This window comes from Colletotrichum gloeosporioides (genome assembly GCF_011800055.1).
Source record: "Colletotrichum gloeosporioides strain Lc1 chromosome Unknown consensus_114, whole genome shotgun sequence".
In the NCBI taxonomy this organism is placed as follows: Eukaryota; Fungi; Ascomycota; class Sordariomycetes; order Glomerellales; family Glomerellaceae; genus Colletotrichum; species Colletotrichum gloeosporioides.
Window position 1 is genome coordinate 38,691 of NW_025544759.1, and position 26,142 is coordinate 64,832.

Consider the following 26,142-nt stretch of genomic DNA (forward strand, 5'->3'; position numbering starts at 1 on the left):
TGGGACGTGGCTACAGCGGCCCATTGGGCTCTGAGTGGGCTTCCCATATTAATACTAGGCACCTCGGTACGTGTAGGTGAACGGGCGTACTGCATGGTCCTTTGAGTGTCTAAATTAGTGGTTCTATTACTGAGGATAAGCTCGCCCAGCGATTCACCCATCCCCGTCTATGTTCTAATGTCTATTACGATGACTGCTCTCTTCTATTTCTTTGACACAATCGCGAACCCCTTGGCCGGATTGAAGATGCACGTCACCAGGGCCGAGACTTGTACGAGACGGACTATCGGCGCGAGTAATACCGTCTGGATCGCATGTTGCACCGTCTGAAGCCACGTCACGCCCTCCGGTGCCGTGAGATCTGACATGAATGATGCGACCAGTAGGCTGTGGGTGTCGACGGTGAAATGCCAGAGGCCCCAGATGAAAAGCCACTTGGGAATGATGAAAGACCCGCCGAGCTGTGTGTAGATGGGTCTGTAGTATTCAACGTCAGTAATGCGCTCGATATAAGAGTGCACCAGGAAAGGGGAAGCGAAACATACCCAATCCAGTACACCAGCTCACCAATAACGCTGACCACCAGCGAGATTTGCACGATGACGCTAGGGATGGAGAGGATGCCCGTGTACCATCTCCTGCGCTGCTTCCAAAAGTCTTGAAACGTCTCGTTGGGCTGTTCGTGGACGGGGTCGCAGATCCAGCCGAACTTGTATCCCTTTGCAGAGGACTTTGGTAAAGGTGAAGTTAGTCTTCCATGGTGTTTCATCATGCTTCAGAATGGGGGAGGTCAACATACGTTGTAGGCAAACCAGAAGTCTTCTGCTTGGCAGTCCGTGTCCCATGTCGTGGCGTTCTCGACGGCGCCGTTGATTAGGATCCAGGAGCCGTGCATCCAGCCGAGCATGGGCTTGTTGCGCATCCTAACCGAGAAGGAGAACTTTCCAAAGTCCTCTTGCGAGCGGAGCGTCTCGGCTGTCGAAAGGAAGCCGTTCTTCCAGTGGTTGACGTCGTTGTAATGCAAAGTTCCCTGTTTAATGCGCCTTCGTCAGTAACCTTTTACAGAATTCCAGAACCCAGGGGGGCACGTACCATGAACATGTCAATATCGCTCTTCGTGATGGAGTTGATGCATGCCTCCATCACAGCCTCGTCAATCATGGACTCTTCGTCGAGGTGCAAGACCCAGTCGCCGCTTCCGAGCTGCTGGTTCCTCCGGTAGTACTCCAGCGCGCGAGCCTTATACTTGGCCTTGCTCGGGGTGAAGGCTGACGGGACCACGACGATCTGGACGAAGGAGGGGAGGGCCTGACGGAACTCTACTTCCTTGGTCTCGTCATCCAGCAGGACGTGGAAACGCACGCCCGGGATGTTTTGCATCGGTGCCCAGGCCCTAGTGGCTCTGATGACGGTCTTCAATCATGTTAGCGTTGTTCAAAAACTGTCGATGGGGCATTCATGCGTGCACTCACATCAAAGTTTGTGCCTTTGGTCACAAGGCACACTCTCAAGCTCCTGAAGTCACGCTTCGCCGGCCCTTGGGCGTGCGAGCCTGGTCGCATGGGCATGCACAGGCTCCATACGGAGACGTACGGTGGCATTTGGGCTAGGAGACCAAAGAACAGGAGTGATGTTTGGAGAATGGTCGCCCAGTTCCATTGGTTGTCGACGGCTACGGCATTTTGGTACCGATTTGTTACGTAGGCCAGCTTCCAGAGGACTACATACCGGCGAGTCAGAAAGTCTACCCTTTGAGGGATCCAAATGATGAAATCAGAGTACTTACGGCAGAATGTGAGTCCCAGACTAACGGGAAAGACGCAGTAGTTGTACTTGATGATGGTGTGATACAACTCTTTCCTAGTCCGTGGCGTCGCCAGTGGCCATACCGGCTTCGTCGTCTCTATCGGTGTAATTAGTGTGCTCCCGTTCTCAGAGCTGTACTCTGAGCCCTTCTCAGACATGGTGACGGTGGCTTAATAGAGTTGTGGTGCGGAGGAGATGGGATGGATGAGATCGGGCGAAAGTCAACGAAAGACGGGACGAACACAATCAAACTCTCACAGGTTCCCAGAAGCTTGGGTTGACGTGCTGCTCTTAATACAATGCCAGCTTCTTTAACGTTCATCCAGAACTCGGAAGGAGTAACATGATGAGACGACGCGTTATGCAGGAACCGTTACGAGATCGTCGCATCGTGCGGTGAGACAAGTGGACTCTGCTTTTTTGGTGTTGTTCCCGCTGGATGGCCATCTTCCTCGGGCCGCATCTCCCCATCGCACTGGAAATGGCATATTCTTCCAAGGCCATCAGGAATGCCAATGCTCCAACGCTGAAGTGGAGTTTCCGGTGGGAGTAGTTACAAGAGTCAGTCATGTCCTGTCACAGCTTGGCTGCGACGCCAGAATAAAGTTTATCGTTGTGACAAGACGTGTTGTGTTGCTGGACAGGGAGGCGAGTCAAGCTTGCTGCCCATTGTGAAACTCGCCGCCGACCGTGCCTTGCGCAGGTTGATGAAACGTCTTCGGCGAATTTACGCCCGTTTATGGTCATTGAATGCCGATCTGATTTATATGCTTGAAGCCAAGTTCGTTGGGCGGAGCATTTCGACGTGATTATCTCTTCGATCATCCAAGCACCAGACGGCCCGGATTCCGCATATTGCTCTCGTTCTGGGGGTCATGCCCTCTTGAACCAATTTGTTCATCCAACATTTTCTTCCAGTATCCCAACTTGACAACCAATACTCACATCACAACACAAGAAACCCTCTAGACAGGATCTGTCTACCCGCCATGGAGAGGATACGCTGGCTCGACGGCGTCCGCGCCATTGCCGCCGTCTCGGTCTCCTACAACCACTACATCATGGGCGAGTTCGCCGCGCCCTACAACTCCTTCTGGGCCGCGCCGTCCTCCGAGAACCGCTGGCTCTTCCAGCTCCCGATCCTGCGCCTCCCCTTCGCGGTGCACTCCATGGTGCCGCTCTTCTTCATCATCGGCGGCTACGCCATGGCACACAGCGTGCTCGCGCGCAGCAGCGGCGGCGAGGGCGCCTTCTCGCGGTACTTCCAGCTGACGCTCGTGCGGCGCTGGCTGCGGCTGTACCTGCCCATCATCCCCATCACCGTGCTCGCGAACGCGGCGTACTTTGTCGGCGTCACGACGCGGCCGTTTGCGGAGCATGTGACGCGCGGTCTGAAGCCGTGGACGGCGCCGCTGCAGCATCTGAGGCTGCTCGTGGATTACTTGGTTGATATCGCAGAGCCGGTGAATCTGGCGTGGCATGAGGGGTTCAATAATCAGCTGTGGACGATCCCGGTGACGTTTCGCGGGTCGTGCGTGTTGTACCTCACGCTGCTTGGGTGCTCGCTGTGGAAGACGCAGCATAAGCTTGTGGGCATGATTGGACTCGCGGGGTACTTCATCTATCATGGGTACTGGGATCTGTTCTGCTTCCTCGGCGGCGCGTGGCTGGCGGAGATTGTTGCGGTTATACAGGCGAGGCATGAGTGGTCCGTCATTGGGTCGCCAGTCTTGTTCCCGCGAAGGGCTACAGCAAGCAGAGCCAGGCTTGTCGGCCTGGCGAAGACTGTTATTCTCCTTGGAGGCCTGTACCTCATGTGCTTCGAGGGTGACGAAGGGACTGGGGTCGCTCACGTTGGCTACCAGTGGCTGGCATCTATTCGATCCAGACGGTGGGCAGAGTCCGGTCGCAACACTTTCTCTGTTGTCAGGTCCTGCTACCAGTCTCTAGGCGGTCTGATGGTCGTCTCGGTCATCGCAACATCCCCTTCTGTCGCGAGACGGCTCGAAGCACCGGTTTTGCAGTATCTGGGCAAGATTTCCTTCTCATGGTACCTCGTGCACCAGTTGCCACCCATCATCCTGAAGGGCCCGCTGAGAGACTTCTTCTGGAGGCTGCTGAGGCCGCAGGACCCTGTACATCTGATCATGTCCGAAGCTTTGCAGTATCCTTGGACCCTTCTCTTTGCGTGGACGGCCACAGCGAGTATCATATTCACATTGACCTGGATATGCGCTGATTTGTACTTCCGCCAAGTGGAGGAGAAGAGTGGTGCGGTATCAAAACGGATTGAGAGTTGGGTGAACGCGCCCAAGGATGGAGATGCGGAAGCGAACACCGCTGTTCCGATCATCAAGAGACCATAGATATAGGTGCTGAGAGCGAAGAGATGGAGTAATCATAGACACGTAATGCCCTAAAGAAAGGAACGAATATACCGCTGTGCGCTATTTCATATTACAGGATACTTGCGCTGTCTCGTTTGTCCCTTAATCTCGCTGAATTATCTCCATATAGTTTGTGCCCTATTCTCTTGACTAGATGCCACTTAGAATGCAGCAAGAGCGCCCAATGCGAGCATTCCAAAAGCTCCCATGGAGCCAACGCCAGCAGCTGCACCAGCCTGAGTGGTTCCCGAAGCAGCAGCGCCACTGCCAGTCGCCGTTGCACCAGATGTAGTGGTGCTAGTGCCGGTGACACCAGCCGTAGCGTTGGAAGCCGCACTGGTTGCGGAGGCAATCGCGGAAGAGACGGCGGAGGAAACGGCGGCGGACGCGGAGGACACGGGGGGCGCGGAAGCTCCGCCGGTGACTTCGCGGCAGAACTTGGCAGCGGCGGGGAGGAGTTCACCTGTTGTATACAAGTGTAAGCTACTTTTCATACCTGCTTCTGAAGGCTCCAGTGTTCGATGAGGCAGTCTGGGGAACAAACGTACCGGTGGCAACGTCACCGCCGCAGGCAGCGAGGACGCAGGAGACGCCGACGGTGTAGATGTTGCGGTAGTTGGTGGCCTCGCAGATGCACTGGGAGTCGTCGATGCTGCTGCACTTGGTTCCGTCCTTGACGGCCTGGGTGAGGCACCTTACGGAGCACTCTGGGATCACGTCGGTGAACTTTTGCTGGGCGGCGGCGAGGCCGAGGGTGGCGAGGAGGACGTAAGAGGACTTCATGGCGGAGATTGCGCTTGGGGAGGACTTGAGGTGAACGCTGACGAGTTTCCACGATGATCACGGGCCGTATCCGAAGTAATGAAAATCCGACAAGGAATCGTGGAAGAATCGACTCACTGCAGCTGCCCGTGGCGACCGTCGTCTATTATGTACATGCACTCCATATGCGCTCTTTGCGATCCGACGTGCCCGAGAAAGTCAGGCTTGCACCAGTAGCGAGACTGGACAGAGTCAAGCACCTGCATTGTGGCGCTCTCTTTACAGAAGCGAAGCAGACCAGTCCTTTCTTGGCAGCTGTCCAAGGCCATCACCAACGGCTGGAGTGAAGCAAAAGGGCAATAAGCTCGTGTAGGGTGGTCCGGCGGCGCACCAACAGTCCATTCGGGCAGGGGTCGCAGCTGAGCGCCTTGCCGGATCTGGATGCTCGGTTAGAGATCTCTGGACTCTGCTGCATGGCTCCAGGGTCTTTTTGAGCATGCTGTGGAGTAGCGTGAGGAGCGTGATTGGTTGGGGGAAGGTGGTTAGATTGATAATGGCCTGAGGAGGGATGGTGAGGTTGGAGCAGGTTTATCTGATCCATCTGATAAGATTGGATGGCGTTCGGGCAAGGGGAGTGATTGGTTCTTTGGCGGCAAATTTTCAGCTGCTTGGTCTTGAGATGGGTGGATGGGTCTGGGGATTCCTTGTTGCCATGTTCGGTAGGACATCCGAGAGAGGGTGAGCTTATTGGGATGCTGCACTACGGTGCGCTGGCTCATTCGGCCAATTGCCAAGCTTCCGAGGCTTGATGGTATCTGTCGGGCGAAGCCACGTGAAGGTAACTGTTGGTGCACGTTGGATGCAAGTTAGCCCATTTGTGCATGCCTGTACAAGGTCAGGATTGAGTTTCTCGAGTTGACATGTATCTGTCTGCTATGGGAAAATTTTGCAAGACAACTGGAAGAAACAATTTCGAATGCCTCATACAAGCAAGCTCTTCAACAGCTGGTCACACGAGTGAAGAAGACTGAGGAAGACTGCATCGTCCTCGGTGCGCTCGGCAGCGGACATGGATGATGGGTTCAGGTGGTGGATCTCCAACTCGGTGCTCGGCATCTTGCTGGGCAAAGCAGTCCACAAGAGCACAGGGGCCAAAAGACTAACACAGTTAAGCTCATCTTAGCAATCAAGGGAGAGAGAGAGAGAAAAGAAAGTCTCTTGAGTGCTGGGAATTGAGACATGGAATGGGGGCTCTGTGATGGAAACAACCCAGCATAGTCTACCCTTGGTGTGGCTGACAATGATAGGACACAGGTTGCTGAGAAGCTGTCCAACGGATGAGTGGATCGTCACAGTGTTCGCAAAGCATTCGACAGAGAGCCAGATCCATTTGTGCATCCAACCTTGTGTTCGAGGATTTAATGGAGAGAGAGCTGTCGAGACACAGAATGGCGGCGGTGGCTGAGGCTGTGGCTTGTAGGCATTGTGGCTTTGGCCGATGTGGCTCATCAGAAGTGGCTTCGACTGCACGTGACCGATTGCCGGTCCTGCCTGATTCATCCACTCCGGGCGGTTCCGTCCCTCGTGGTGGTCGGCCATTGGTACGTAATTACCGCGGTACGTACACTTTTCTTCCGATTGCGCAACGGCGGCGCGTTGAAGGATTCCATTGGAAAGAGTCACTCTCAATGGCCACCAGTGTCACTGCCAAGGTGCAGGTCACAGTGGTGCAGGTCACAGTGGTGCACTGATGACTCTTAGTGGAGCGCAAAGTTGGAGCCCCGCCGGAGCAAAACCTGCCCCTCCATGGGAATTTTTAAACCCCGCGTCTTCTCCCTTCTGATTGTTTTTTTGGGATTATCGCAGACCGACGTTGCGATCGCAGCAACCCATACTTTGGCCAATCGACCGTATTTGTTGCTCGCTATACACACTGGATTCACTTCCAGTCTCTTCTCTACTACCCGACGCCATGGCTACGATTGACATCGTTCTCGGCGCCCAGTGGGGGTAAGCTGTCACACTCCGCCGCCCTTCCTCTTGTCCTGTCATGTCATCGTCACTGTCACCACAGACGCGCACATTGGCTTTACACACACTCTCTCTGCCTTGCTCTGCCATGCCAATGCTTTACCTCGCCATCAATGGCCCCAGCCAGCAGGGCGAGCGCGCCGAACACAACCTGGAATACGCGTACACGCACCGGCCCCATTGGTGTACGCGATGACCAGGAGACATCGCCGTTCATGATTCCCTGCTGCGCCAATTGCTCTACATACTCTGGAACTAACACATCCTCTCACCCGCAGCGACGAGGGCAAGGGAAAGCTGGTTGATGTGTAAGCTGCGCCCTTGTTCCCTCCGTCACAACCTCGCCCTCTAACCCTCCACATAGCCTTGGACAGGACGCGCAGATTTGCGCCAGAGCTCAGGTTGGGACTGCGGTACCTTGTAGATAATCAACGGCATGCTGATGGCCCTAGGGCGGACACAATGGTAGGAGTTACTCCAGCTCCTGATGCCATCAATCGAGAACACCATTCTAACACCAGCCTCCCCCAGCCGGCCACACCGTCATCGCCAACGGTGTAAGCTACGACTTCCGTGAGTCTTTCGCCTTTGCGTCTGCGATGACTTGCCTTGGCTGACATCTGTTCCCTCCAGACCTTCTCCCTTCCGGCCTCCTCCACCCCCAGGCCATCTGCCTCATCGGCTCCGGCGCCGTCGTCCATGTCCCCACCTTCTTCAAGGAGATGGCCGACCTCGAGGCCAAGGGCCTCAAGAACATCCGCGACCGCCTCCTCGTCTCCGACCGATGCCACATCATCACCGACTGCCACATCCAGGTCGACGGCCTCGAGGAGCAGGAGCTGGGCGGCAACAGCATCGGCACCACCAAGCGCGGTATTGGCCCAACCTACAGCACCATGGCCGCCCGCAATGGCATCACCATCAGCGAGATGTTCGATGAGGAGGTCTTTGAGCGCAAGCTGCGCCAGCTTGCCACTGGCTTCAAGAAGCGCTTCGGTGATCTCTTGGTCTACGACATTGAGGACGAGATCAAGCGCTTTAAGCAGTACAGAGAGGACCTGAGGGTATGGCGCATTTTCTTGCCCAGCATTGTACATGCGCTGACCAGTTGCAGACGTTTGTCGTTGACGCCGTCCCCATCATGGCCGACGCGCAGGCCAAGAACACCAAGATCCTCGTCGAGGGTGCCCAGGCTGTCATGCTTGACCTTAGTCAGTAGCACTTCACCTGCGACTGCGCTCGCAACTAACCAGAACAGACTTCGGAACCTACCCCTTCGTCACATCATCAAACACTGGCCTCGGTGGTGTTTTCACTGGTGTAAGCAAAACCACCCACAACCCATTCTACACACCACTAACACGGCCCCCAGCTCGGCCTCAACCCCCGCAAGATCAAACACATCGTCGGTGTCGTCAAGGCCTACACTACCCGCGTCGGCGGCGGTGCCTTCCCCACAGAACAGCTCAACGAGGTCGGCGAGAAGCTCGGCAAGATCGGCCACGAGATCGGTGTCTCCACGGGCCGCTCCCGCCGCTGCGGCTGGCTCGACCTCGTCGTCGTCAAGTACTCGGCCAACCTCAACCACTACACCGCCCTCAACCTCACCAAGCTCGACATCCTCGACACCTTCCCCACCATCAAGGTCGCCGTCGCCTACAAGGACAAGGAGACGGGCGAGGAGCTGCCCTCTTTCCCGGCCGACCTCAAGACGCTCGAGAAGGCCGAGGTCGTCTACAAGGAGCTCGAGGGCTGGAACACGCCCACCACCGGCGCCAAGACGTACTTCGACCTGCCCAAGCAGGCGCGCGCGTACATTGAGTTCATTGAGGAGTTTGTCGGTGTCAAGTGTGTCTGGATCGGCACCGGTCCCAAGAGAGAGGACCTCATCTCCCGCGCTTAAGGGGTTGTCTTGTTTGCCCCTGATATGGACTTTGTCGAGATAGATGAGATGAAAATGTGATGGGAGCTTTGAGTGGCTTTGTCCATAGATATCTTTCTCAAAACGGAAAATAGACCGCGTACATTGTCAATCTTCTGCCGTCATTCTGGGCTTGGTCTCTTCATCAATCGAGGGAAGCAATCAGCGCCACACATGATTCAATTGACTCCTCTTTCAATGCCTTCAATAGACGTAGTGATCCAAGCGACATGTCATCATACATCTGCCCATCATCCCGCACCATCAGTCACCTAAGCGGGGCCGTCTTCCTCGACAGTCGACCCCAAACCCCGCCGAAATCGGGAGGGGCTGCGGCATTTAGCCTTCGCGCCAGTCGGGGCACAAATTTTTTCATCCCAAAACCCCCCGCCCCCACCAAGCTTGCAATTGGGTTTGCGCCATTGGCCAAACCGCGCAACTGACCGAGCGTTCATGCGCACCAAACTGCGGCATTGCGCTCTCGCTGCCCGCGCCATATGAGCTGTTTCTGCGCTCACGTCTCCCACAGACGGGCGCCTCAGGCGTTCTGAATTGTCTGGCCGGTTGGCCCAATGGCAAGGCGTCTGACTACGATACACCGTGGAATCAGGAGATTGTGGGTTCGACCCCCATGCTGGTCAAAATCTTTTTGTCTTTTTTTCTCGGCCTTACTATTGGAATATGCACTTCGTCACTTGCCACCTTTTGTTCTCTTTTTCTTCTCCTACTCTTGTTTAGACTGGCTTTATCTTCCTCTCGCATGCGTACTATTTGTTTACTATGTTGTAATCATCATCCTCGCTAGCATTTATGCTCGTCATCTTAATCCTTAATGGTATGCCCGAACACCTTTGCAGTATATTGATTGACTGTCCTTTTTCGCTTATGAAATGTCGTTTCAATGACCGCGTCTGATATGTTGAGACCGTTGAATGGGATTTCGGAAACCCCAAGGTAATGCTGATAGTCGTGTTGCAGTACTCTGCGCTAGCAGAACTAAAGTGTATTGACAGATGTGTTAACTATATACAAGAAGTTACAGCCGCGTAGTCCTCATCAGGATTTTTTTCTTGTTGGGTCACACGACCTGGTGTAAGAAGCTAAGGTAGTCAAAACGAGCGAGCGAGGTCTCAACGACATCTCCTCTCCTATCTCATCTCCCAAGCCTGAGCCATCTAGCAGGTAAAGAGCTGGGGTCCCGGGATGGTGTACGACGTAACGACGGGGTAGTCTGCAAACAACACAGTTAGCATCACAAACCAACTTACAGATCCTCAACGCGGACAACTTACAGATGTTGATGGTCACACCGGGGTCGGTGCCCTTGTACGCGCCAGGGAAGCTGACCGTGTTGGCCGGCGTCTTGGCCCCCGTGCCGCCCACGACGTTGATCTGCGCGCACTCCATGTAGAACTGCGCGCCGGGGTAGCTCCCGGCGCCGTGCAGCGCAATCATCTCGGCGCGCAGCAGGTACTGCCCGGGGGCGATGCACGCGGGGATCTTGATGGTGTGCTTGCCCTGGCCGTTGATGACCTTCTCAGTCCCCCAGACGCCGTTGCTGAAGCCGTCCTCCTGGATCTTGAACCAGCCGCCGCCGACGCCGGTGTCGGTGGTCGCGTCGGAGACCTTCTTGAGGTACGCGATGGTGGGGCCCTTGTGCGAGGAGTCCATGATGTCGGCGGGCGCGGAGCCGCCGCTGTTGAGCATGTAGCGCCAGACGGCGGTGACGGACTGGCCGGCGGTGACGGTGATGACTTTGGAGGTGGGCGTGGTCGGGTTGGGCGGGCCGTTGCAGGCCATGGAAGAGGAGGTGACGTCCTCGATGGGGCCGTTGTAGGAGGGGACTCGGACGCCGACGCCGACGCCGCTGTTGACGCCGCCGGCCTCGAGGGAGGAGAAGATTGTGTGGGCGGAGGCCGCGGTGGCGGAGAGGAGGGGGAGGAGGAGCTTCATTGTGAGAGTGGATGAAGGAGCGTTTCGGAAAGAGAGTGTGAGATGGGTGGTTGGAGATGTGGGACGATTATCATGCTGGTTTGATGGAAATGAGTTTATATAGATGAAGGGTTGTGAGGACTCCCATGGTCTTGGTATCTCTCGCTTATTCGCCTCTGCGTCGGAATCTGGAGCCGTTGATGGCGGCACGGGTTGGACGTCTGGACCAGATGACCAGACGGCCAAGACCGCCACGGCGGCAACAGGTCAACCGTGATCTTGCGGTCTGTTTTGTGTTTGGCTAACTGATTTATGCTTGTTGGTTCGCTGCTACGTCTTGGCAAATTAGATTGACCTGGACGGTGAGAAGGATCCTATGAGAGCCGTTTTGGGTGGACCGACGGAGGATGATGGTCCGGCTGATATTGCAATATCTGTCGGGAGCTTTACCGACGTTCCCGTCCAGGGCGACCCAAGACTCTGGGTTTCAAATGTAAATTAACCCTTACTTTCCAATTTTGCCGTGTGGTTTTGGAAGCTGTTCCCAGTCCGGTTCGGATTCCATGAAGTTGGACTGATTGGCAATATCCGTAGGCAGTACATGTGGTGGTGTACGTGTGGTCTCCTCCCGGGGGTGACCGCAACACTACATCACGAAGCGTAACCCTCTCATTTGTACTACTTAGTTTGATGCGCCACGGCATAGTTCTTTAGTCACAAAGTAAACACATTGACAATATATGAAGATAGACAGAAGAAAAAAGCTGAGCATACAGAAGGCGAAAGTTATAAGTTTGTGGTAAACCCCAAAATGAGGGCATTTGTTTCTAGACTGACAAATGCCGTTAAGGGACTGAATGTCTATACTCTTCTCGTCTCAAAAAACAGTGATTTTCCTTAGACGCGCAGACTTGTTGATTCCAAAGCAGTCATTAATGATATCTGGCCAACATGGAACAACGAAATTTGCATCCTCAGGGGTGGGATCTCTAAGGAATAATGTCAACGCGCTTTCTCCGTTTCGACAATATGGCGCCAGGCGTCTGAAAGCCGCCGTGCACGGATGCAGTTGTGCCCAGATCATGAGAAAGCCTATATCGAATGCAATACGAATATTTTGTTGTTCAGAATCATGCACCATTTCGAGAATGGTGGAAAACGGTTCGTTAATGAAAGATCTAAAGTCGTCCGCAGTGAAAATTCGAGGGTTGCACTTGGCCTGGGACATTCCTGGCATCAAAGCTAGTTGATGAGTGAAGCGACGAAAGATTCTGCGGCTTTGGGGTACGACGCTCCTGTCTACTACCAGAAATGAGGGATGGATGTCAGTGCGATGAAGCGTCTGGGAAGCCTTTCTAAGTTTCCTCCCACTTGTTAGTATATCCTAGTTGTGATGGGTATTGTGCTCGTATGACCGGAGAGATACTCACCCAAATGAACCCGCAAGATCGACAACATCTTGAATGATAGATTGCTGGTGAGGTTTGAAGCACAGTTCGACTAGTGTCTCAGGACCGATGATAGCCCTTGTCTCTTTGTTGGTGGATGATAGACCTTCAAGTAGTTTAGGTTCGAACCTCTCTACGAGACGAAAATAAAGCTTAAGGAATGATTCCACAGAACCTTCCAAACCGTTCTCGACTAGGAATGCTGCATGTAGTATGTGCAGATAGTCTCTCGGGTTTGTTACACCTGGAAACGCAAAGGTTATCCAAACAGGCGTGTAGAGTTGGCCATCGAAATTTAGGAATTTCAGACAGCCCTGCGATGAACTGTCTTCAGAGATCCATTTCCTTCTCAATCGTTGTGTGATGGAAGCAAGCTCTCCACATAGCTCCTTCATAGGCAGTATTTGATGACGGTGTTTCTCTTGGGGGTCATGTTTCCAATAATTCCAGTGGCTTGCACCGGTCGCTTCGATAACATACTCTTTTCGGAGCAATGGGATAGCCGCAGACGACGTATCATCGTACGCAACCCGCATGTACTGAGAACTTTCGTCCTTGCCGTCAAAGTATCTGGACCATCCCCAAAAATTGAACAGATACTTCCATGGTCGATGATCATCAGTATGAAAGCACACGAATACACTCGCTGAAATCAATCGAAAACAGTCTTCATCGACTGCAGATTGCAATATACACAACCTCGAGTTGACTGCCCCGCAACATTGTACTTCGCACCCTAAACCTTCGCACAGAGCGAACAGATGGGTTTGAGACAGATCAGTAGGCGACTCGAAGCATGCTTCTTGAGAATACACCAACAGCGAGCTCGCTCCTTTTTTGAAAACGTAAGTGTAAACATTTTCGTCATGGTGCGTGTCAGCCAAACATAAGTCCGCCTCACCAAAACAAAGAATATGAAGAGCGGTCAGGTCCAATAGTGCTCCGGTAAGTGTATCAACTTTGACATGAGAATACCAGTGTTGACCGAAACCAGTACGGCTGTGTTCATTGCTGGAATTTATAAACCCATCTTGTGGATCATGAGACGGCGGTAGGTTCTGACTGCACTGCACTTTCCAACAGGCTTGGCGTTTATTATTTGGCGCCCATCGCTCGAAATTTTCCCAACTTCGTGTTGGGTCGCGTCTGCTCGTTGAACTCTGAGCACAATGATGTCTTTTGAAGGCCGCGGCAAATTCATCGGAACCAAGCATCGACAGTAGTTTGTCAACTCCTAAGCGCGGTATAGCGGGTGCCTTAGTCCCGGACACGTAGGCAGAGGGGGCCCATGAAGGCATATTTGCGGATGCTTGACGTCCAGCGGCATGTCCAATGACCCGCAAGTCCTTTTGCAAAACAAGGCAGTACGCAAAATAACCAAGCACAAGGTGCCGAAAAGATATCGAATAAGAAGGTGCGAGTCTTGATGTGTTTTGAATCATGCCCAAAACGCCGAATATCTTATCACGAGGATCAGTAGACTTTGAATCTGACGCAAGATCCACCGCAGAAAGTACAACGTTCTCTCCTGCTTCGTAGATGATTCCTTGTGTGATATGTTCGAGCCATAGGACTCCGCTGCTCTTGAAAGACTCGCTGGGCCACAGCTTTATAGTAGGTGGGTGCTTAATGGTGAATTCCACGTCGCCGACCCCGAACGTAATGTCGCGCGAGAGAAGGAGCTCTTGTATGACCCAAATCCTCTGGAAGTATTCCCTCTCTAGCAAGGTAGCTAAAGTCACGCGTTCAGAGAGCCTCAGATGTGTGTGAGGAAGACTGGGACTCATTGGCAGTATGTCTAACTGCTGTAGGTAATGACGCCGAGGGTATGGTGAAGATATCGATGTTGGAAAAACCAAATCTGGACCCAGATATACAACTGTCCGCATAGCACCTTCAAAGATCAGTCCCATCTTTGCGACCTGTTTTTCTCGTTCGCTAAAGTCCCGTTGGTTAATACAAATGGCATCAACCCAGAGGGTTCGTAGATCTCTGCGCGGCCGAAGGTATCGTAGCATCTCCCAGCAGTTTTGGGTTTGAAAGAGAACATCCCAGTACTTGCCCACGTAAACTGGTCGACAAAGTGTGCTATCTCCATTTTCTCCACCCCAGGTGTAAGAGACGGTTTCGTAATCGGGGTGTCTTTCATCGTCGTGAATCTCCAAGTTGACGTGAACAGGAGCATCGACATCATCCACGGAGGCAAGGCGTACCAAGCGCAACTGACTCTCTTGCATCTGCGACGAATAGACATGATCGCAGGAAGCGTACTGGGATTTATGCAAGCCGCTGGCTAGGGAATCTGCCTTCGGTGCAGAGCCTGAGGAAGATCCGTCCCCAATCACTTCTGTGGCAGGCGTCTTTGATACGTATGGCACGCATGGCGGCCACCACAAATTGAGCTGACCAGAAGGCTCGTCGGGAGGAACTACTGAGGGAGCAAGCCTCTGTGCTGACTGCGCCGAAACAATTGCATCCAAGTCTGGAGAAGAATTACAGGATTCGCAGGTCGGCAGTCGCTGTTTGATGATAATCATCGGGGTCGAGCAAGATTCTCGATGCCATCGGCTCATTTTGAGCGAGCGGCAGGATTTGTCCGCCTGGCGTATTTGCGGATGGTTGTTTCCTGTGTCTCTCGAATGGGGCTCGTAGGTAGGTTAATCCTCACCGACAATGATGTTACGATGCGCAGCGAGTTGGTTAGGGAGGTGAAGAAAAGATTTTCTCTCGTCGAGAACATGCGGGGTAAGCGGCCGATGAAATCAATTCTGGACACGTGGATGAAATAAGGCGTACGTCTGAGGTACAAATAGAAAAAGAAAAACAAGTGAGACGGAGTAGCCCAATCGGGTCAGCCCAAATGGACGGGAGTGCAAGACAATGAGGCGGCCAATCACACACAGACCGAGCAGCACCCAGGTCGAAATCTGTCCGTCTTGGCTTCCTCTGTCTGCCCTTTATCAGAGGTTCACTTTCCAAAGTGGCAAAACTCATCATTCGTGAATTTTGCCGTCCATCATACCACAGAGATGGACTACGAAAGAGGCCTTGTAGTCGGCGCGGTCTATTGGAGTCAAACGAGCCACAGATGAACATATCCTCTTCAGTGTCTGGAACGGGTGTAGATTGTCCAGGCGGCGACCTCTGTATGTCGCAAGATCTTGAGCCGTAGGTGCAACTCAACTTAGTGATGTTCGCAATCGTGCACCAGGTGCAGGAGGGTCCATAGGGGCCCTGGAACGGCTCGATAGGGGCTTCGAGGCTCGGGGCTTTGGTATGAGGACCGTTGGGACCGCTGAGGCTGTGCAGTCCATTTTCGGTTTCGTCTCCGGTTTCGTTGTTCTCGTCGAGACCGAGAAGCTTGTCAGACTTCCCTCAGCGGTCAAGTTGTGAGCTTACTGCCAAGTCCAGAACAGTTAGTTAATGAAAAAGTGATGGATTAGAAGATGGGATCATAGCTAGCAGTCTCGTTTACGCCTATGTATCCGTTTGTGCCGTGGATGGGATCGGCTTTGTACTCGCTTCCCTGGAAGAAGCCGCCAACAGCGACATGCATGCCATTGTGTCCGTCCTCGGAAGACACACTGGAGGTCTTGATTCCCTCCTCATGTTTCAAGGAAGTTGATTTGAGCCTGGTTGTACGCCTTATCAAAAAAAGATTGTGTTGTCTTTCGCCGCCAGACCAATCTGACGCCGAGGTTGTGATTTGAATGTTCGTCTGCCCTCCACTGACGTCGATGACAATGGTTCCATCCAGCCATGCACGGACATGAATGTTGTGATCTTCGATATTCTCTTCAGGATCGGTGAATTTTTCGTTGTGAGACAGGGCGTCTTCTCTATCCGCGTTGTTGCCGACCTGACCGGACTGCGAGTAGCGGACTATTTGGTAGCTGGCATGCTTGGAGTACCGCTAAGAGTTAGATCCTCCAGCCAGAGGAGATAGGCTCGGTGCCAGGTTGGAAAGAACACCGTACTATGTTGGCAATAGCCGCTCCACCAGACTTGACTGGCCTGTGCATCAGGATACCCCTGAACGAAAAGCTCTCCGTGGTATCCGGCTATAGCGAAGAAAGAGTTTCCATCGTCCGCACCAGAGCTTGGATCTTGCGGAAGGCCCTGATGTGATTTTTCAGAGTATTGCGGTCACTGCCGTTAGCACACTCGTCGCACCACTCTTGGAATGTGTAAGGGACGCGTGTTTGAGTCACCTTGTAGGAAGAGTATTGACGAAGGTAGCTAGGAGGGCTGAAGAAATGCAAATTGCTTCGAGTAAGTTCCAGTAATCGTAGTTGATCGGGGTAGGGATTATGGCGATTTCTTTCGAAGAGAGAGGAGGTGATTGCGCTAGAACTTTATGCTTGGAAAAGAATTGCATGATTAACACAAACTCATTAGCAAAAAGCACTTATATTCTCACGTGTAGATGATAGAGTAAAAACCATTCCCACTGTCTGCATCGCATCACTAGATTCTGGAGGTGTGCTATTGAATCTAAGGCCACGTGTATTCAGGTAGTACATCCCTGACTAGGTAAGTTGTGCAATCACAATGTGCTACAGTGAAAACAAGCAACACCCCAATGCTTTATTTCAAAAGTCTTGTCATGACGTTACTCCCAAGGAGTTTCGCTGAGAGAACCACCCTATTTGACTATATTGGAAGGAAGTTTGACATGGGCTGACTGACGTCGTCACAGGTAATACTCGGATAATTAGCCGAAAGTAATTAAGCAGCAACTAGCCTGCACATTGGCACAGCATCTGTCGTGGCATCATGTCTCAATCTCGTTTTCAAGTTCTTCATAGGCCTTTACAACGATAAATGCCCTGTACAAGGACTGAATATCAGTAAAAGATACTTGAGATGAACATTAACACTGTGCTGCAAAAGTTCTACTATTCGCAGCAGAGTCCCTATGTATGCCTAGACCTGTTCCCCGAGTCAATGATGAAATGATGATTCAAGACTTGGTATTGTCCGGTAGCGCCACCTTCACAAACGGGCTTTCTCCTTCTCCTTTGCTAGATGTCGAGCCGGCAGGTGTATCCGCACCACAGCATGAACCTTTCTGTTCCTCCTTCCCCGCTTCTTCAAACAGCGTGCTCTTGTTGAAAGCCTGGTTGGAAGGCGGCACATCATTGGTAGGGTTGTAGTTGCAAAAGTTGTAAGGCTTCAGATGAAACTGCGCAATCTCGGCAGGCATGATGGGGAAGTCTTCCACGCGAGGGTTGTGCGTGAAGCCGAATGTGTGCCAAATGACAATGTCATCGTTGGGGATGTGATCCCTCGTCTTCGTCCACGACTTGATGCCGGTTCCGCCGAGACCTTGGTTGGTGTAGTCGCCCGCCGGAAACAGCTGGCGGTCCTTGTACTTGGTCACCCAGATGGGCGCCTCGCAGAACTCAGAGCGACGCCAGTGCCACGAGCCAGGCTGGGCAAGAAGCATTTGTGATCGGATGGGGACGAGCTTGTAGCCCACTGGAGTCAACGAGACGGGGTTCTGTATGTTTTCGTTGACAATCTTGAAGACGCGGCCGTCCTTCAGACTGTCTTCGACTGGTCCAGCGCGGATGACGGGAGTCTCCTTGCTGACGTAGCCCGTGCCAAGTGGATTGAGCTTCTCATCCCACGGCATGGCTACCGAGTCGGTGTACGTGAAGGTGTTCTGGTGGCCGTCGACAGCGGGATCGATGCGCACGTTGAACAGATGCTGGTGGTATGGAGCCATCACACCATCGGCAACACGGGTTCCCCAAGGAACCTTGGAGTCCTTGTCGATGGGTTGCGTGGACAGGATACCGGTAGCCCTGGTCTCGAAGGAGATCTCGCCTGACTGATCCAAAATCCAAGCAAAGATGTACTCATAGTTCGCGACGGTAATGATCTGCTGGAGAACAAGCTGCCTCTTTCGAACCACAGTAGCCTTGCCGGTTCGGTGGTTAGTGTGCTTCCATTGAATGCCGTTGTCGATTTCATGGATGCAAATGGCATTTGGCCGAGGAGCTGGGCTTCCGTCGGCTGAAACAACGCAGCCGCTGATGTACTTGATAGTACCGAGGCAATCGCATCCAACTACGTTGTGTTAGCAATTCTTATTGAGAGTTGACAGAAAAGGCTTACGCTGAAGATTGTTTGCAGTTACACCGGCACCAACGTTGCCAAGATCGAAGGCACCCTTGCGATAGATGGGGCTTCGAGGGTCTCCGTAGGGTACGAACATCTCGGAAAGGGAGAGACGGTAAAAAGTGCTACGGTCCATAAAGTGTAGATCGTGCAAGGTCAAGCCTTTGACTGGTCAGATCGAGAGCTTGATGAAGGTCATTGATGAACTAACCTTCGCGCCAGTTGAAGCCGACACGGAAACGCCATTTCTCCCATTCGATGAGGTGACCCTTCACGGTGAACGAGGCTCCCTCGGGCTGGACAACGTTGTATGGCTTCATAGATGTCCGAGGAGGGTTCTTCTGAAGACGATGGTCGTACTCGGGCTCGGCGGGGTCTGTCTCGCGATGTGCGATGTCGTCCATGCCTTCTGTTGTGCTCTCGTCCGAACCTAATGGCAGCCGGATGATCTTCTTCACCTTCATGGTGCATAGATCCACAATTACCATGAAGTCGAGAGGGAAGGAATAGTGTGAGGAGTCCACATCATTGTTCTTTGGGTTCTTCATGTACATGAAAACCTGCAATGCGTTAGAGAATGTCCTATGCAGAGGCAAGGTGTATCATTACTTGTGTCATGCGCTCTTGTGTGTCGAAGCCATCAACGCCATAGTCCCATGGGTCAAGGACAACATTCGCTTTGTCAATCTTCAACCTTGCGAGTTCCTTGTGCACGTCGGCATTGGCCATCACCACTTGGGCCGCCTCATTGAGCTCGACACGATCGACGGGTCCATGGAAGTCTCGTGAAAGCTCCTCATGCTGAATAACTCGCTTGTTGGTGACATCGATCACACCCTCGAATAGCCGAGGAGATCGCTTGATGTACCAGATCGCAAAGATGCGACGAGGGATTTCTGGTAGAGGCTCTCCTGCATGCTCTGCCTTGAGGTACGTGACCATCTCCTGCTTGGGAGGCTCATCGAGACCCGCGGCCTTGAAGTGAAGAGGGATGCCATAGAATAGGTTCTTGACGAGGTCTGTGGCGATTTGGATTTCCTCGGCCGTGGCCGGGTCAAGGGGATGAAGATACTCTGAAGAAGACATGGTGTTGGAACCTCGACTGAAGACAAAAGAGGACGAGGACGAGAGAAAGATGAAGAGGGCACATAAGTGGCAACCTCATGACTTCACCGGATATCTGCTTATATCCTGAGACGCACGCCGAAGCCGAGTCAACTAGGACTCGGTCGCCCGTCCGGATCGGCATGACACGGCCTCCCCCGGCCGGGTCAAGTGGTGCCGCTAGTGCCGTCCGGTCTCACCAATCATGATGAATCCCTGTCGGGACTGGGCCGAGTCACATCTCCACACAGAATGCGGGGAACCCCCGAAAGAAACTGCGGGGTGGCCAGAGATAAGCTGCAAGGCGGGAAAAAAGGGGACTCTGTCTCCGAAGATAGGCGAAGACATGGAGGCGACACTGTTAGAGAACGCGTTGGCGAGTCTGGTCAATCACGGGAGACTCAAAGCCGCCGGTGCTGCCCTTGATCTCGTCGACCAAGGTCGGTCTGTCACATATACTGACGATTCCCCCTTTCGCCCGCCCCCATGTCGCTCGAGGACTCTTCTCCCCGTTCCGAAGCTGCCAATGCTGCTACTCGGCCGCGGAGGATCTGGACACCGGCCGAGGACGCAATACTGAAAGCCCTTGTATCCCATTACGGTGACGCAAGGGGCCCGCAGAGCAGGTGGAAGGACATTGCCGCAGGCCTGCAAGATCGCACTGCCAAGGTGAGGACCTTTTACCCCAGCAGGAACATGTAGCCTGAGACCAGTCTTTGAGGGCTAACCACTCATGAAGGACTGTCGCAAACGCTGGTTCCACTCACTTGATCCGTCATTAAGGAAAGGCAGATGGACACCACAAGAGGATCAGGTCTTGTTGTCAGCATACAACCGTCTAGGTCCCGCCTGGCATGATATCGGTAAGCAGCAGTCATCTTTGGCTGGTCATCGTCTGGCCCCGTCTAACATCATTTTCATCTAGCTGTTCTCATACCTGGAAGGAAAGACGACCAGTGTGCAAAGAGATACAACGACATTCTCAATCCTCAGGCGAAAGACCGTCTGAGTCACTGGAGTCCCTTGGAAGACGATATCCTTAGAGAAGGCGTCCAGACACTGGGTCACCGCTGGTCCGCAATATCGGCTAAGCTACCCGGCCGCCCTCCCCTTACATGTCGCAACAGGTGGAGGGCACTATCCAGACACTCCAAGGGCTCGCCTTCAACTAGCACGCCGTCGTCAACAGCTTGCCAAATGTCAGCAAGTGAGAATGGTATCTCACCCGAGACCCAGGACCTGGCTACACCATCAGCTGCAATCGATGCAGAAATGCCTAATCAACTCGATCTCGGCAACCTTAGTTCGGGCATGATCGACACCAATACAAGTTTGGCAGATGATGCCATGAACTTTGTGTCAGATCCCGGACACTTTCCAGAGATTTCCACGCAGTCTCACATTACAGAGGACAATGATGCCAGTACCCTAGGCGTCATTGAGGACACCGAAGCAACCCAACGCCAATCATATCAAGGCGTGTCGTCCGACAGCTCTGACTGCGCTTCGACACCACCGAGATCAGGATGGGACACTGCCCCGGAAGTGCCGCTTGCTGGTCGACAACTCGGACCTCGAGGAACAGCATCCAGACCAAGACCTACGCGGCCTCCACAGTCATCAAACTCGAGTGTGAACGCGATTGACTACAATACCGTGACAACTTCACATTCCTTATCCCATAATCATTTGACGATACCCTCACCAAACCAATATTTCGAGCTCTTCGCCGATGATTTCGACCAAAGTCTCCCAGCAGACATATTCAGATACCCTGCTGCGCCACAGCAACAGCAAGTCGTGCATCATCATCACCACTACCACCATCATCACCATCATCATCATCACCACCATCATCAACAGGAGTCCAATGCACTTAGACAGTTTGAACAACAAGCTGAAGCACAGTCAATGAAAACACAGTCGAGGTCAGCTGCGCGGGGAAGAGGTTCTTTTGCCTGATCTAGTCAAGATATACATGATACTTTCTTGTACATAGTCAATACAGCCTGTCAGGTTTCCTGTCTGGACCATCACTCCTGATGCCTGAATGTTCCGTGAAGTGATGTTTCTAAAGACGTCGCCCACGTCAATGCAACGTTCGACCCAGCCCGAGGTGCTGTCGTCACACAGGTTGCTGCCGAGACATGAACGAGTCGAAGAGGACACTTCAAATGGCCTAGGCGATCGGTCTTCCCTGCGTAACAAAACAAGGACAACCAGAATTGGTCTTTTGCCATGATTCGGGTGCAAGCCTGGCGTTGCCATCGAAGCCGTTGTTCAGTCGCTCGGCAAAGTCCAATTGACTCAGCTCAGAGTAGCGGAGACGATACGAAATTGACGGTGATTGTGTCGGATTTGCAACAACAAGAGATAACAAGTGTCCATGTTATACAATTCGAATATCGCTTGTGATAAGCCAAGATCAACTTGCATATCAATGACATGTCGTGAACAACGTCAGCAGACACCCGCGGAATCAGGGATCTGCCGGCCTCAACCCATCCAACCCCGCGGTTCTGAGATATGACTCGGCCCAAATGGCTGGCGCTAGCCCACCCCATCCGGCCTCTTATCCGCCCCAACTTCAGCTCGTAAGACAGCACGGCCTCACTGTTGACTCGGCCCAAAGTATCTTTTGTTAGCCACCACAGTCTCCTTCGACATTGTATATACACTGAAGACCTGACCCAGCTCCAAGATGTCTACTATGGTTTCCCTTGGTCGGAAGACTTTTTCATAATATCGAACGATTGAAAATGGCGGACTTGAAAGCTGAGTCAAAAGACGACAATGCGTTGAAGCAAACATCGACTGCCCACGATGGGGAGACTGCGACTACTACGGGCGGCGGACCCGGCCTGCATAGAGGGCTATCAGGCCGCCACTTGGTGCGTTGAATCGCTAACGACCCAGTGTTTCCCAGCGATTGTTGTGGGCTAACTCGGTTCTGTTGGTGCAGATGATGCTCGCTATTGGCGGTGTTATTGGGCCTGGGTACTTTGTAGGGATGGGCACGGGTCTGACGAGCGCCGGACCAGCGGGTCTACTGCTCTGCTTCACGGTTGTCGGCGTGCTGCTCTGGGCTGTTATGCAGTCTCTAGGCGAGCTCGGTGCTTTCATACCGCTGTCAGGTTTGTTGCACCGTCCGCTTTCGATGAACATTGAGTTGCTGATAGCTTGTCACGGTACCTAGGTTCTTTCACGCATTACACCTCCACCTTCGTTGACCCAGCCGTTGGTTTCGCGCTCGGCTGGAATTACTGGCTTCTTTGGGCTGGAATTATCATTGCGGAATACAGTATGACGTGCATCCGTCGCATCTGATATGCCAAAGCTGATCTTCAACGCAGACAACTTGGGCCTCGTCTTGACTTACTGGGAGACAGCTGTTCCGAGATGGGGGTGGATCTTGATCTTCTGGTAATCTTCCCCTGTAAGCTGCCGGATTCATTACGCTAACAGCAGCTCCTCGCAGGTGGTTCTTCCTCGCCTTCACCCTCCTCGGCGTCAAATCCTTCGGCGAAGCAGAGTTCTGGCTGGCCCTCGTCAAAATCCTCGCCATCTTCGCCTTCTTTCTCTGCGCGATCCTCATAACATCTGGCGTCCTCGGCGGCGAGAAGATTGGGTTCAAGTTCTACCATGACCCCGGCGCGTTCGCCGACGGCGCTAAAGGCGTCTTCAAAGTCTTCGTCTTTGCAGCGCTGCAGTACAGCGGCACCGAAATGATCGGACTCACAGCGGGAGAGTCGGCCAACCCAGCGCGCGACGTGCCCAAGGCCGTCAAATCCGTACTCTGGCGCATCTGCGGCATCTTTCTGCTGGGCATATTCTTTCTTACCATCACCGTGCCATATAATGACCCGAACCTGCTGTCTGCAACAAGCAAGACGGCCAGGTCGCCCTTCGTCATCGCCTTTACGAGAGTGGGCGCAAATGCTGGGGCGCATGTTGTCAACGCGATCATCCTCGTCACAATGTTCTCCGCCATCAATGCAGCGCTCTACGTCGGTTCGCGTACGCTTTACGGTCTCGCTCAGGAAGGGCAAGCCCCTAAGATTTTCGCGTGGACGAACAAAAACGGTGTGCCAGTCGTGTCCCTGGTCGTCATGAATCTCATCGGCTTCTTATCTCTTCTCAACCTGTCGTCTGGAGCAGGGGTAGTCTACACCTGGATCATTTCCATCACTGGTGTCGCGACTTTCATCACATGTAAGCCACCTACGATTCCCATCCTACGTTCATCGCTAATATTCGTGGACCAAAGGGGGTCTGATTTCTCTCAATCATATCCGTCTGAGAATGGCCCTCGCTGCGCAGAACATTAGCGCCGATGTTTTGCCCTTTCAAGCACCCGCCTGGCGATTCTGCGCCTACCTGGGCCTTGCTGGCAACGTATTCTTTATCTTCTTCCAGGGTTGGACGTCTTTTGCTCCGTGGGATGTGGAAGCATTCTTCCAGAACTATGTCGTCGTTTTGCTGTTCATCATTTTGGCTGTGGGCTGGAAAGTTGTAAAGAAGACCAAGTTTGTCACCCTTAAAGAGATTGACTTGGGCACCGCGAGGATGATGATTCATGGTCAAATGACAGGACAGCCCCAATGACAGTAAATCATCTTTGCGTGAGAAATATCTCCAGATAGCGAATTGAATATTCGGGGAGCCTGCAAACCATAACTGCGTATATTCGTGACAAGGCCATGGCTTCTTAGGACTACTAGCTGTCTAGTATTGAAGTACCTCGACTAGTCGCATGCCTCACTGGATCTTGAACCATTGACCAAAGACTCCTGAAGGGTCGTACTTCGTCTTGAGAGTTTTCAGTCTGTCCAAGCTGGATCCGTAGATCGCCTCCAATTCCTCATCACCGTGGGCAAAGTTGATGTAACTACGCAATCTTTCGTCAGCAAAAAGTCAGAATCTCACATACAGCATTTCAACTTACGTAGGGTTCACAACAGCACTGGAGGAGAAGCTCCAGATGTCCCTGACCTTCGAGCCAAAGGTCTCTGCCACAGAGTCCAGAGTGGCATCCTCATACCAAGGGATAACAATTGCCTGCGCGAATGCCTCCTGGCGGAGTTCGTCTTGCATGGCTGCGGAGCCCGCGGGCTTTGACTTGGCAGTAGTCAGGTTGTAGCGCTCGATCAGAACAGCAGAGTTCTGAGCGGTCGACTGGTTCTGGAAGCCGGTGTACAGGGACCAGATCTCGGGCCATGTCTCCGCCTTCATGTTGTTGATCGTCGTGCTGAACGCCGGCTTGCGGCCCCCGCGGGCACAGAAGTTGTCGTTCGCAGCGTTCCAGCTGGTGTAGGGCGTCACTGCGCTGGAGTTGGTCGAGGGACCGAGGTTGTACAGAGGCGCAAAGGCTTTGAGACCCTGCTCCTCGGTGCCCTCGCGGAGGAATCCGGTAACGAGAACCATGGGAGAGTTGGAAGCGTCGCCGGAGTTCGTGAGGACCAAGTAGACGACCTGCTGCGGTAGAAGGGGAAGGTCCTGGATCGTTTGGGCGACGTCAGCGATCTTGGCAGGGTCGAAGGTAAGTGACATGATCCACGAAGTACGGTTCGTCGTCGGGAATGCGTTGACGGTCGCAGAAGTGACGATGCCAAAGTTCGGCGCAGCTCCTCGGAGAGCCCAGTAAACGTCAGGGTTGGATGTGCTTGAGGCGGTCAGAGCTTCTCCGCTGGCGGTGATCACCCTCATAGAGAGAATATTGTCGACGGCGAAGCCATGTTCTCCCATAATGTTTCCATAGCCACCACCAAGAGCGGCCCCCAGAGCTCCGACACAGTTACAGTTTCCCGTCTGGACGAGGACTCCAGCGGCATCCGCAGCAGTGATCACGTCACCGATGAGGGCACCACCTCCGATCGTGGCCGTCTTCTTGTCAGAGCTGATGTTGACCTGGTTCAAGCCGGCGAGGTTGATGAGAACACCGGTACTGCCCAGGTTGAACTGGCCAGTCGCCCAGCCATTGCCGCCGTTTTGAGGGAGGAAGGGGATGTTGTTTTCGGCGCAGTATTTGACCTGTCAGAGGACGATCCATGAGCATGGCTACTAGTCTCAGATGATAGTCAGGGGCGAGTGACATACGACAGCGCTAAGATCCTTCTCAGAGGTGGCATTGACAATGACAGATGGCGTGGGCAGATCAAAGTCACTCCATCTCGCCCTCACCTGGACGCCAACAGATGAAGTCGAGACGAGACTGAGCAAATCATCGGCCACGGATCGAGCACTGACATCGACGGCAGCAGATGCTACCATGGTCAGGAACTGCACACCGACGAGTAGAAGCCGCATGGTGAACGAGAAAACAGAGTGTGACCGGGGTTACAACGGCGAGTGATCGTCAACGAGAAACAGTGACAGCCAAGGAGCTCGTGCATTCGAACGGACAAGTTTGGGATCTTAAGGGTCTGTGAGCGGGCGTCGGCACGCGTCTGCGTGACATGCTGTGATCTTTCCAGAAGCCCCTTTGATGACCTACCTTGTTTAAGCAGCGCCGTTGAAGAATATGAATTGCCGAATGCGTTGGCCCTTCCGTGAAGAATACTGGATAGTACAGATGCCTTGGCAAGGGCAGGGATAGGGGATCTTCCCCATCTTCAGTGGCACAGTA

General features: G+C 53.2%; 11 protein-coding genes across 11 annotated transcripts; 4 read left to right on the top strand and 7 right to left on the bottom strand.

Moving 5' to 3' along the window:
• Positions 1–203: 203 nt before the first annotated feature.
• Positions 204–1,964, bottom strand: GCG54_00014355 (Beta-1 4-mannosyltransferase egh; the record flags this gene model as incomplete). Its single annotated transcript, XM_045414193.1, has 6 exons — positions 204–477; positions 546–730; positions 800–1,030; positions 1,093–1,413; positions 1,473–1,720; positions 1,787–1,964. The coding sequence occupies 6 exons, from the start codon at positions 1,962–1,964 to the stop codon at positions 204–206; spliced, it is 1,437 nt and encodes a 478-aa protein (XP_045256659.1).
• Positions 1,965–2,795: 831 nt separating this feature from the next.
• GCG54_00014356 (uncharacterized protein) lies at positions 2,796–4,172 on the top strand (the record flags this gene model as incomplete). Its single annotated transcript, XM_045414194.1, has 2 exons — positions 2,796–3,320; positions 3,501–4,172. 2 exons carry the CDS (start codon positions 2,796–2,798, stop codon positions 4,170–4,172), a joined length of 1,197 nt encoding a protein of 398 aa, XP_045256660.1.
• Positions 4,173–4,354: 182 nt separating this feature from the next.
• Positions 4,355–4,976, bottom strand: GCG54_00014357 (uncharacterized protein; the record flags this gene model as incomplete). The annotated part of the gene is made up of 2 exons (XM_045414195.1): positions 4,355–4,656; positions 4,742–4,976. The coding sequence occupies 2 exons, from the start codon at positions 4,974–4,976 to the stop codon at positions 4,355–4,357; spliced, it is 537 nt and encodes a 178-aa protein (XP_045256661.1).
• Positions 4,977–6,927: 1,951 nt separating this feature from the next.
• On the top strand, positions 6,928–8,889 carry GCG54_00014358 (Adenylosuccinate synthetase; the record flags this gene model as incomplete). The annotated part of the gene is made up of 10 exons (XM_045414196.1): positions 6,928–6,965; positions 7,110–7,148; positions 7,265–7,294; positions 7,351–7,387; positions 7,439–7,451; positions 7,518–7,559; positions 7,620–8,050; positions 8,101–8,197; positions 8,245–8,306; positions 8,359–8,889. 10 exons carry the CDS (start codon positions 6,928–6,930, stop codon positions 8,887–8,889), a joined length of 1,320 nt encoding a protein of 439 aa, XP_045256662.1.
• A 1,193-nt stretch (positions 8,890–10,082) lies between these two features.
• Positions 10,083–10,860, bottom strand: GCG54_00014359 (Polysaccharide monooxygenase Cel61a; the record flags this gene model as incomplete). The annotated part of the gene is made up of 2 exons (XM_045414197.1): positions 10,083–10,138; positions 10,200–10,860. 2 exons carry the CDS (start codon positions 10,858–10,860, stop codon positions 10,083–10,085), a joined length of 717 nt encoding a protein of 238 aa, XP_045256663.1.
• Positions 10,861–14,190: 3,330 nt separating this feature from the next.
• Positions 14,191–14,436, bottom strand: GCG54_00014360 (uncharacterized protein; the record flags this gene model as incomplete). Its single annotated transcript, XM_045414198.1, has 1 exon — positions 14,191–14,436. The coding sequence occupies one exon, from the start codon at positions 14,434–14,436 to the stop codon at positions 14,191–14,193; it is 246 nt and encodes an 81-aa protein (XP_045256664.1).
• A 1,290-nt stretch (positions 14,437–15,726) lies between these two features.
• GCG54_00014361 (uncharacterized protein) lies at positions 15,727–16,309 on the bottom strand (the record flags this gene model as incomplete). The annotated part of the gene is made up of 2 exons (XM_045414199.1): positions 15,727–16,200; positions 16,265–16,309. The coding sequence occupies 2 exons, from the start codon at positions 16,307–16,309 to the stop codon at positions 15,727–15,729; spliced, it is 519 nt and encodes a 172-aa protein (XP_045256665.1).
• A 941-nt stretch (positions 16,310–17,250) lies between these two features.
• Positions 17,251–19,499, bottom strand: GCG54_00014362 (Copper amine oxidase 1; the record flags this gene model as incomplete). The annotated part of the gene is made up of 4 exons (XM_045414200.1): positions 17,251–18,362; positions 18,411–18,575; positions 18,625–18,973; positions 19,023–19,499. The coding sequence occupies 4 exons, from the start codon at positions 19,497–19,499 to the stop codon at positions 17,251–17,253; spliced, it is 2,103 nt and encodes a 700-aa protein (XP_045256666.1).
• A 504-nt stretch (positions 19,500–20,003) lies between these two features.
• On the top strand, positions 20,004–21,432 carry GCG54_00014363 (Myb-like DNA-binding protein BAS1; the record flags this gene model as incomplete). The annotated part of the gene is made up of 4 exons (XM_045414201.1): positions 20,004–20,186; positions 20,257–20,380; positions 20,443–21,149; positions 21,277–21,432. The coding sequence occupies 4 exons, from the start codon at positions 20,004–20,006 to the stop codon at positions 21,430–21,432; spliced, it is 1,170 nt and encodes a 389-aa protein (XP_045256667.1).
• Positions 21,433–22,276: 844 nt separating this feature from the next.
• GCG54_00014364 (putative amino-acid permease) lies at positions 22,277–24,122 on the top strand (the record flags this gene model as incomplete). The annotated part of the gene is made up of 6 exons (XM_045414202.1): positions 22,277–22,408; positions 22,480–22,651; positions 22,714–22,818; positions 22,871–22,940; positions 22,996–23,729; positions 23,785–24,122. 6 exons carry the CDS (start codon positions 22,277–22,279, stop codon positions 24,120–24,122), a joined length of 1,551 nt encoding a protein of 516 aa, XP_045256668.1.
• A 153-nt stretch (positions 24,123–24,275) lies between these two features.
• On the bottom strand, positions 24,276–25,823 carry GCG54_00014365 (FAD-linked oxidoreductase afoF; the record flags this gene model as incomplete). The annotated part of the gene is made up of 3 exons (XM_045414203.1): positions 24,276–24,405; positions 24,463–25,547; positions 25,614–25,823. 3 exons carry the CDS (start codon positions 25,821–25,823, stop codon positions 24,276–24,278), a joined length of 1,425 nt encoding a protein of 474 aa, XP_045256669.1.
• Between the last annotated feature and the right edge of the window lie 319 nt (positions 25,824–26,142).